Source organism: Myotis davidii, unplaced genomic scaffold, assembly GCF_000327345.1.
Source record: "Myotis davidii unplaced genomic scaffold, ASM32734v1 scaffold247, whole genome shotgun sequence".
NCBI classification, from domain to species: domain Eukaryota; kingdom Metazoa; phylum Chordata; class Mammalia; order Chiroptera; family Vespertilionidae; genus Myotis; species Myotis davidii.
In genome coordinates, this window is record NW_006299593.1 from 3,563,874 (window position 1) to 3,575,313 (window position 11,440).

Consider the following 11,440-nt stretch of genomic DNA (forward strand, 5'->3'; position numbering starts at 1 on the left):
GCATTAAGGGAGTCCCAGGAGATGGTGTGGCCCCAATGAGTCAATAGAGCCTGCCCTGCTCACAGAGCTTGATGTGGGGCCACGCCAAGAACCCTATGGTCATTTTATCTCCCAGCACACACACCCAAGGCTCCACTTTCCCCACACCCTATCATGTCGAACTGGGTGGGACTCCCTGAGTGTGGAACAAATGGAATACAGCCCACATATAGTGTGCTCATGCTGTAGGTCTGGAGGGCCTTTAGTGCTTTCAGACTTTTCTCTAAATGGAAGGAAATATCTCTGTGCAGGGCACTTTTTCATCATTAAATAACCTTATTCAAGATTCTCTCTCCTGTGTAGACAATGGTAATGGGCTGGCTTTGCAGTCAGCTATGAGACCCTTAGTAATCTCATCTTCCCTTTCATTCTTGTGCTGTTTTTGATATTCAGGACTCTAATTAATTTGCTTCAGTGTAGAAGCCCATCAGGCAGAGATTCTGAGTCAGTCTCTTTGCCTTTATTATTGTTTTCCTGAGCATCCTCTGCATCAGTGTGAAGGCCCTTGGGATGGTCTCAAGTCAGGTGGTTCATTGTGAAGTGTGAATACATTTTGCCATCTCAGGGGAAATTTTTGTCTCGGCCAGTCATCTTGGTTTATTAGCCTGTAGTTAAAACTCCAATTACAGTTCCCTCCTATGGCTACAGCTCCCAGGGCTTATGGCAGTGGTGTACTTCTATCAATGATGTCCAAAAGAATAGCAATAGGAACATATATATGAACATTTTAATAACTATTGCTAGAAAACTTCTAATTCCAGAAAACTCATGCCTAGTTCATTATTGTTTTTGTATAGGAGAGAAATGATCAAAATATCAGCCAAGTGGAACAAGCTGTTTCCTGTGCATTGCAGAGCCCTCTCCTTTCTCTAGTTCCTCCGGGACCACTGTCATCCAAAATATAGACAATGCTGCCTTTCTGTTGCTGCTTGTCTATCTGCCCAATTGCATTTGACAAACTTTTTGGATTCTCTCCCCCCCACCCCACCCCAAGGCAACCAAACTGGAAAAGTCTTGCTAAAAGAAGGTCTCCTGAGTGATGACCTCACTTATATAAAATATGTGAAAGTAGAGATAAACAGAATGTTAAACAATCAAGCCTGGCTGAGTACTTCCATGCTGAAAAGGATGTGGAGAAAACATGAGAAACAATAATCACAAAGTAATAGCAATATGTTGCTTTATAATGATCTTACAGCTCATTCAGAAACAAGAGCACTTATTCCTTGTTTAGTGTTCATTGCGAAGCAGGTTAGAGAAGATGGTGCAAAAGCACTCATGCTTAAGGTGTATTTCTTCAACCATGGCAGCCACTCCTGGAAAGGGCAAAATACTCCGATAAGGATATTGGATTCTCAGAGGGGCCTCAGGGAATTTTGAGCTTCCAGGTTTAGTTTTTAATTAGCAGCAAGCCACCAGGCTCCAGCAAATGTCATGCCCCAGTTAAGCACAAGTTCTACAGAAGAGCCAAAGATGTAAAACAGCCAGTACTCATACTCCAGAGTCCTGAAATCTACATCTGAAACAGGCTAACTTCATGATCACATGGCCAGTGTCTTCACAGGGCTTGTGCTCAGAAGAGAGACTCATGCTTGAATTCAGTGCTTTGCTGGCGCCATCTTGAAATTCTTAATAATTTTATTTTTGAATTTGTGTTTTGTAAGTCAAGTCTGATGAGACAATGTCGCATGCACTGGGACTTGGGAGCTGTGGCTCATGAGTTATCCCACCTTCTGCCTCTCCCCATAGACCCTCTACCTCCACTGGTGGGGCCTGGGTTGCAGGTGCAGGAAGTGTCAAGGTTTAACACATATACCTGCATGCTGAGTCACAGGGTGAGGCCAGGTGGTGTGAACTTGGGGTTCAGTGGCTGTGAGGAGACCAGCTTATAACATTCTTAACTCTCTCAGATTCTCCTTTATGGTTCTGAAATATCTCAGTTAATCACAATTAGATAGAGACAAATGAGTCAGAATTATTCCACTTATCAAGAAACTACAACTTGCTACATACTGAGCTTGAGATAGTGTATGGATTTAATTCTCACCAATAGCCACTTGAAGCTTCCCTTTCTCCCTGGCCTTTGTGCTTAGGTGTATCCCTGCGTGTCTGAGGCCCTTTTCTCTTTCTCATAGCTGTGTGGTGTGTCCAACACCCTTCAGCTCCTCCCAGTAAATTAACATTTTAGTTGTTGGCCATGGGTGTTCCTCTAGAAAAGCACATTGATTTCTTTTTGGTAATTGACACACCTTTAAAATTGATTTCGTCTCTTCATAAAGGAATATAAGGCATGCACAAAAGGAGATATCTAAACACATACGTATATTTAAGAAATGTAGACACCATTTATTGTTTAAAATTTTATGATTCACCTTAAAATAGGTTGAAGGTATATACAGATGATGTGTGATGGACATCTTATATATATCTATTATGCTATGAGTCTTCTGGGACAGAACTCATATTCCTTGTGTCTAACATAGTTACTGTCACATGATTAGGGCTCAATCAAGGACGAGCTCAACTGAAATACAGGTACAAAATAGATTCTACTAATTTTGGCCATTTTTCCCAAATCTAGAAGAGGTTATACAATTTCCACTCTATTATTGAATAGGAGGTAAAAAAGAAAAGAATTTAAACTAAAAAATATCCTCCTTGCACCTGTAATAGTATCAGTGGAATTCAGCTTTCCTTGTCTGTAGTGATGTTCTCCCTTCTTCCTTTTAGCCACTGTTCAAAATGTTTGCCAATCTATCCAAGTCCTTTATGTCAGCTGATCAGGAAAGCAGCTCTTAGAAATTTATAGAAAGCTTGAAAAATTATCAAGAATAAATGATTGCCGGGTGGCTCAGTTGGTTGAGGTGTTTTCCCATACGCCAAAAGTCTTTGGGTTCCATCCTAGTCAGGGTAGATACAGGAGGTAACCAATTGATGTTTCTCTCCCACCTCTCTCTCTCTCTCTCCAATAAATATTATCAGGCGAGGATAAAAAAAAGAAAAAAATGAGTGACACATTATTCTACTATGCAAAAATAATCACTATTAACTTTTTAGTATATTTCCTTTTCATTTCTTTTGAGACTTCTTTGATCCACATATTATGTGGAAGTGTATTATTTTGTCTCCAAATATTTTGGGATTTTCCAGTTATTTTTCTGTTATTGGTATATAATTTAATTCAATTGTGGGCTGAGAACATACTTGGATTTCTATTATATTTCTATTATTTTAAGTTGTTAAGATATGTTTTATGGCCCAGGATGTGGTCTAGGTTGGTGAATGTTCCACATGAGCTTGTTCCATGTTCTGTTGTTGCTGAATGAAGTATTCTATGTCAGTTAGATCCAATTGACTGATGGTATTCTTTAGTTCAACTATATTCGTATTGATTTTATGACTTTTTGATCTATCAGTTACTGGACAGGAATAGTGAAGTATCCAGCCAAAATAGTAGGTCTCTATTTCTCATTCCAATCCTGTTAGTTTTACCTCATGTTTTTATGATACTCTGTTGTTAGGTGCATGTATATTAAGGATTATTATATCTCCTGAAGAATTGACCCCTTTATCATGATGTAATGCCTCTCTATCCAATTTCATTGATTTCTGCGCTTTATTATTGCTTTGTGCTTGATTTGGGTTTAATTTGATATTTGTTTTCGGGTTTCTTTTTTTTTCTTCTCTAATTCTCACATGAGTATATGTTTTCATTGATTTTTAGAGAGAGAGGAAGGGGGAGAGAGAGAGAAAAAAAAAAAACAAGCAAACAGACAAACACATCAGTGTGAGAGAAACATCAACTGATTACCTCCTTAACTCAACCCAGCCAGGGATTAAACAAGCATCCTAGGCAAGTACCCTGACCAAGAGTCAAACCTACAACCTTTTGGTGTAAGGGACGATGCTTCAACCAAATGAGCCACCCAACAGGGTTAGAAGTGGCTTTTTAAAAATGTCCAAATAATTAGGGAATTTTCAGATATCTTAGTTTCATTTAAATTTAATTTAATAATGTTTTTTGAATTTGCAATTCTCTAATAACTTATGAGGTTCAAATGTTTTACCTATAATAAAATGATAATAATATTAGATAAACTTCACTGGGAGCTTACTCTGTGGCAGTTCTACGTATGTTATGTATGTGAGCCATCAGTGTTCATGAGGATGCTTTGAGAGGGCACTTTGCTATGCTTTCCTTCCACAAGATAAACTAGAGAAGTTGGAATTCAAGTCCAAGTAGGATGCTTCTGGAACTTCAACTCTTCACCATTTCTTGTTAGTGCTTTCTCTTCCTCTAATTAAGTTCTTTGCCCTTTAAAAAATTGTATTTGTTCATTAGCTTACTATGGATTTGTAAAAACTTTTTGTAAATTGAAAATATGTGAATTTAGGGTCACTAAAGAAAAGAAGTGATTATTTATATAATGTAGAAAATGATGAAGAATATAAATATTTTTGCTTGTCATCAATAAATATGGCTAATACAATCTGTACTTTGGATTATCATAACATTCAACTTGTGCCTCTCCTCTGATACTTAACATTTACTATATTTTGATAGCTTAACAGTTATTTGTATTTTATGATAGCAAACTCTCTGAGAGCAGAGATTCATTGGGTGTAGTTCATCCTTCTGTCTCTTTCAGAATATTCTTTTTAAAATATATTTTGATTAATTTCAGAGAGGAAGGGAGAGGGAGAGAGAGATAGAAATATCAATGATAAGAGATAATTATTGATTAGCTGCCCCCTGCACGCCCCCTACTGAGGATTGAGCCCACAACCTGGGCATGTTCCCTGACCTGGAACCAAACTGTGACCTCCTGGCTCATAGGTTGACGTTCAACCACTGAGCAACACCACACAGACTTTCAGAATATTCTTCCCATGATTTTCATAAGGTAGGAAGCCACTAAGAATAGAAGGAAGAAGGGAAATGAAGGAAAGAAGGAGAGGAGAAAGAAAGACAAAATGGACAAAGGTAGTGTGAAAGGAAAATAACATGATAAAAAGTGGGGAGTTTAGGATATGGAGGGAAAGGACAGAAAAAGTATAGTCAAATAATTTGAGTGTCTTTTTTATGGGAATTGAGCACATGAACCTTTTTCTACCTCTATGTTCACATCTTCTTTCTTTTATTTAGAATATTTCCTCACTCATATCACTTGGGGAGATTAGTTTGGAAGAAGACTATAGAGTGAGTTAAAAGCCAAGCTAGGAGTCAACCACTGTGTCCTAGAGGTGATGGAGAATTTTAAAAAGTTTTGAGCACAAGAGCAATGTAGGCAAAGTGGTGCTTTTGAACCATGAATTAATAGTGTTGTTGAGGATGAAGCAATGGGCAGCCTGGAAGCAGGAAGTACAATTTTGGTCTTTTGGCACAGACAGGCTTTGTGTTCTTGGCACAGAGCTAAGCTTTATTTCCCTCACATCTAGATATGGCGATGTGACTGTCTTTATCAATGGATATGAACAGATGTGGTCATTTTCAGTCTGAAGAAGTTAAAAGCAGATGTGTCTTCTCACACTGTTTATCTAAACTCCCATCTGCCAGTCCCATGATGTCAGGATACCATGAAGCTACAGATTCAAGATGGGGAAGCTGCCTAAGAAAGAGGGTGGAATCCATAAGTCATCACTTGGAAGAGAGCCACCCACCATGAAGTCATCTGTATTAGATTTTATGCGAGTGAGAAATAAAAGTTTATTTAGTCAAATGGCTGAGATGTAAGTGTTGTTTGTTACAACAGCTAGTGCCAATTATTCTAATTAAAATCATTGTGACAAGGATAGTATGTGGTAGTGATGACAAGGAATGGAGTATGAGCTGATGTATTGGAGAGGAAGAGCCACATTATAGAGTCATTACAGAGGAAAAATGGAAGAAAAATCAAGGAAACTTCAAAATGAGCCTGCAGACCCAGAGAAATTATCAACAGAAATAACAGTGTCCAAAAAAAGATCAGCTTTGGGGAAAAGAATGCAACATTCTTTACTTTAGACATGTTGAGTCTGACATATTATGGTATATGATGTAATGTAAATCCCTGCAAAAAAAAAAAAGAGTTGCAGAAGTAAATTGTGAGATAGAAAGAAAGGAAACAGGAGAGAATAGGGATGGAGAAAGCGAGCAAGAGAGAGATTGCGAAAGTAGAGGATTTAAGTCTAATAATAGAAAAGGTAACTGATATATTGGAGAGAAAGACACAAATTGGCTTAAACTTATGTATAGAAAGGCAACAAACCAATGAATTTTCTGTTTTTTGAAGAATAGAATAGCAAGAAAAAGTCTTATTTTTGCCACTAATTATGCATGGACCTTGGCTATGTTTTTTTAATTTTTATTATTTTTTAACCTTTTTTTGTTTGCTTTTTTCTTTAAAATTTTATGTCCTTTTTTTATTGCCCCCCGCGACCCCACACCTGCCCCCAGTTTTTATTTAACCTGTTTAAGTAATAGATGAGAGCCCTAACCAGTTTGGCTCAGTGGATAGAGTGTCTGCCTGCAGACTGAAAGGTGAAAATGCATGTGATCATTCTAACTCAGGGTTCAATTTTTTATCAGGGCACATGCCCAAGTCGTGGGCTCAATCCCGTGCAGCAGGAAGCTGATCAATGATTCTCTCTCATCATTGATGTTTTTATCTTTTTCTCCCTCTACCTTCCTCTCTGAAATTAATTAGTTCAATTTTTGATCAGGGCACATGCCCAAGTCGTGGGCTCGATCCCGTGCAGCAGGAAGCTGATCAATGATTCTCTCTCATCATTTATGTTTTTATCTTTTTCTCCCTCTACCTTCCTCTCTGAAATTAATTAATAAAAATTTTTTTTTAAGTTTTCACCATCAAGTTGTGGGTAAGCCTGATTTTTCAAAACCAATCTTGTGGCCAAAAAACATTCTTTTCTGGGAGTGGGGTTGAAGGGATGGGTGAAAAATGTGAAGGGATTAACAAGTACAACTTGGTAGTTACAGAATAGTCATGGGAATGTAAAGTGCAGCATAAGAAATATAGTCAATAGTATTCTAATAACTATCTATGGTGTCAGATGGATCCAAGATTTAACTGGATGCTCACTTAGTAAGTTATTGAATGTCGAGGTGTACACCTGAAACTAATATAATATTGTATGTCAACTATAATTGAAAAATGAAAAATGACTTAAATTTTTTTTTTATAAAAAGGAAACATATGGAGGCAGAAGCCTTCACCCTAACGCCCCCATCTCAGTAAGGCAAGGCGTTACACTTACCCAGCAACTTACAGGCGTGTAGTACTGGTAGATACAAGTGTGGACTGTGAAGTCAGATTGGGCTCAGATTCCCTCCTGCCCCTGGAAGCTGCATAATGCTGAGGAGTTACTTCCCTGCTCCGTAGTTTTCCCATATGTAAAATGGAACATGGATAGAAGGTAGCTTAGTGGGTTGTTATGAGATCAAATGAATCAATATATGCAAAGTGCTTGGAAAGTGCTAGAACATGTCAAGTGCTTCATAAATGTTAACCATATCATTATCAAGCCTATAGACTCAGAACTCCTGGGGACAGGACAAAGTAAAGGGTATAGTCCCGGTAGACGGTAATACCTCTATCTGCTCTTATGTCTACTAGTATAGTTGTGGCTTGCTTTGGGGGGCTTTTGGAGCCAGACCTGGGAGAAAAGTGGCAGATATATTACAAAATTGTAATCATTCTTGCTACTGTTATCTCAGGAAGCTAAAAAAATAAAATCAGCACCCTGGCCAGTAGCTCAATTGTTTAAAGCAGCGGTTCTAAACCTGTGGGTCATGAACCCTTTGGGGGTCGAATGACCCTTTCACAGGGGTTGCCTAAGACCATTGGAAAACATATATGTAATTCCATATTGTTTTTGTGATTAATCACTATGCTTTAATTATGTTCAATTTGTAACAATGAAATTGGGGGTCACCACAACATGAGGAACTGTATTAAAGGGTCGCAGCATTAGGAAGGTTGAGAACCACTGGTTTAGAGCATTGTCCCATCAGGATACATACACGAATCAACCAATGAACGCATAAATAAGTGTAACAACAAATCCATGTTTCTCTCTCTCTCTTCCTCTCTCGCTCTAAAATAAAATAAAATAAATGTTTTAAGCAGCACATTTTACATCACCACAGCTGAACAGCCAGTATAGCAGAATTCTAGTGAACTAGGTCAGCCCCAAATTGCCCAAATGTCTGTTTTTTAAAAGCCCTATTAAAAAATCCTGCTAGTTAGGAAGTCACTGTAGTTGTAGATCAAGGACATCATTTATGCTTACTATATTATTCTTTGCTTACCGTAGTGATTTTCAATATTTAACAAATTTTCCATTTTTTGTTTGTTTTTGTATTCCCCCACCTTCTGAGTTCATGATCCCACCCTAACACTAGATAGCCTTTTCTGATTGTGGCATTATAAAAATTATACAAATTAAACTTTATTTTCTCTCTTTTTTTAAATCTGAGAATTTCTCAATGCTCCTCAAGATAACTAGAGATATATAAATCATAGTTTCACAGTGTCTTGGCCAAGGCTTAATGTAAAAATTTGGTTAACCCCGGTAATTGGGCAGAGAAATCTCTGAGCCCTGTTCTTCATGAGTCTCTGAAAATTGATACCATCTCTAAAGGGGAAGAGAAAGAAAGTCATAGGTTGTTTGTTCTCAAAAGAGGCCCCCAGCCACTGTTCTTGCCTCTAGTCCAGCCGTGGGCAAACTACAGCCCGCGGGCCGGATCCGGCCCGTTTGAAATGAATAAAACTAAAAAAAAAAAAAAGACCGTACCCTTTTATGTAATGATGTTTACTTTGAATTTATATTAGTTCACACAAACACTTCATCCATGCTTTTGTTCCGGCCCTCCGGTCCAGTTTAAGAATCCATTGTGGCCCTTGAGTCAAAAAGTTTGCCCATCCCTGCGTCTAGTCTCATGTCCATTCCTTGGGTGGAGGAACTCAAGAAGCAGGGTAGGTACGAATAATCACTGAGTGGGGACCCCAACTCAGATCTTAAGGGAAGACTTTACTTCAAGGCAGGGGGTGGTTACAATATTAAGAATATGCCCTTCTATGTTAAGATGTCTGCATAAAACAAGCATCTCGCAATGTTTTTAAAGGGTGGAAATTGAACTCTCATGTGCAACATAGAGCAGATAAGCAGAGAATATTTACAGAGTGACCAAGTGGTGAATTTCACTACTGACTAATGAACTTCATTGATATCAGGTTATGTGGTTGGGTCTCAATCTCGATAAAGGAGTTTGCTGGGGTGTGTCGGATATGACACAGCTTTTTCCACAGTGATCGGTCTGGAAAGAGATTTCCACACCTTGAAACCAATATAAAGGGTAGGAGCTGCTCCAGGCAGCCTCACTTGCTCCAGCACCTTCTTCCCTTCTGACAAAATGAAAACCCTTGTGAGTATTTGTTTATGCTTCTTTATACTCTTGTGGTGGCTGCCTGCAGAGAATGTTCGTATCCAATATGCCTTAGATTTCAGGGTTCTTAGATAAGCTTCTGTGATTGAGTTAATGATGTCTTTTTTAGGAATAGTGTTGAATATTAAGTCAAATATTTATTTGTTTATTGTCTATATTTTGAAATGTTTACTGAAAATACAAAGAAAAAGTTTTGGCAATAACTAGAGAATTTTAATGTGGAGAATTTTTAATAATAATTTTTATTATGAGCTTTGGAGGGAATGTAAGCATTTCAGGATAACGTCATTTACTATCTAAAAGAGAAGTGGTAATTTAAAATAATAACATTAAAAATATTGACAACAATAATAATAGCAGACATTATTTCTAAGTGTATACTAGGCCCTATGCTAAACATATCACATGCATAATTTAATCTAGTTACTTCAACAACTCTGAGCTGAGTATTACCCCATTCTACAGATGAGAAGACTGAGACATGGAGAAATGTGATTTTCCCAAGCCATTGAACTTGGGATTTAGGCTAGAAATGTACCCATCTTAGGCCCCACCTACAGGAGAATCCTGGCAAAGCATCCCTGTCATGATCCCCTATACCCCTCCAACTGATCTCAGTCCAGCCCCAGTCTCCCATAGTTCCTCACTACATGCTCCATGGCCAGTGGACTATGTTCTGTTCTACATCAGAATTTCTTGACCCAGTCTAGCCCTTATTCTCATTTAGAAGCCGTGGGAGAAAGCAAAATGATAAGTACCTCCCCACAAGGCGTGAAAGACTGTCAACTTAAAGAGTTTCCTCTTCCAGGAGCCTCTTGATTTTCCAAGAGGAGACCTAACCGGAAGCACAGACCTATGGCTGTGGTATATTAATCACAGTGTTGAGTGGGTGGTTATTTGGAGGCAGGAGGCACTTCCTGAGCCCTCTCTAATCATACCACTAAGGTGGTCAATCTGCCACCCACCTGTTCACGCCTCATTAATGGAATACATAGGAGTGTCAGAGGTTACTAGAACCAGCCTGGAGTCAGAGAAGATGTGTCCCTATGCAGATAAGTGGGTGGTCTTTGTCAGACACTCCACCCCCAGCCATCAGGAGAGAAATGTTATTGGCAATATAGAAGGGGCAGTAGAAAAGTCCCACTGACAGTTCTTAAAAATATCGGCCTTCTAGCAGATGCTATCCAGCAGCAGTTTTCAATGATAGTGCAGTGCACTGTGATGTCAGAAGAGACAGCACAAAACCAGGATCAGAGAATTGGATTAGACTTTTACACAACTACAGCTAAGTGTCAGAACTGCCTCAGTGTCAGTTACATGGCCTGTGGCCTAACCTTTCTCTGATGGTAACACTAAGGCATAGGTTGTGGGAGAATAAGAAGGTTTCCCTTGATGTCAGCCTCAAAAGTTAGCCATGCCCCCGAGCATCTTATTTTCATATTTTCCCTTAAAAACCCATCGTGTCTATTGTCTGTGAATCCATGTTTAATGTGTTTTACCCTCTCATTTCCCTTTTTTTTTTTTTTTTTTTTCGGTTAATCCTCACCCGAGGATATTTTTCCATAGATTTTCAGAGAGATTGGAAGGGAAGGGGAGAGACAGGGAGAGTAAAATATCCATGTGAGAGAGACACATTGATTGGTTGCCTCCCACATGCACCCCAACCTGAGCTGGGGTCTGAGCCTGCAACGAGATACGAGATACATGCCTTTGACCAGAAACGAACCTGGGACCCTTCAGTCCAGGAGCTATCTACTGAGCAAAATGGGCTAGGTCCCCTTTCTTTCTTTCTTTCTTTCTTTCTTTCTTTCTTTCTTTCTTTCTTTCTTTCTTTCTTTCTTTCTTTCTTTCTTCCTTCCTTCCTTCCTTCCTTCCTTCCTTCCTTCCTTCCTTCCTTCCTTCCTTACTTTCTTTCTTTATTTCTTCCTTTTCCTCCTTCATACACATACACAAGAG

General features: G+C 38.8%; 1 protein-coding gene across 1 annotated transcript in view; it reads left to right on the top strand.

Moving 5' to 3' along the window:
- Positions 1-6,159: 6,159 nt before the first annotated feature.
- The window catches only part of GKN2 (gastrokine 2), a 9,595-nt gene continuing 4,314 nt past the window's right edge, over positions 6,160-11,440 (top strand). Inside the window, exon 1 of the mRNA XM_006775351.2 lies at positions 6,160-6,222. Coding sequence (XP_006775414.1) covers positions 6,160-6,222 — 63 coding nt within the window. The remainder of the gene's footprint in view (positions 6,223-11,440) is intronic.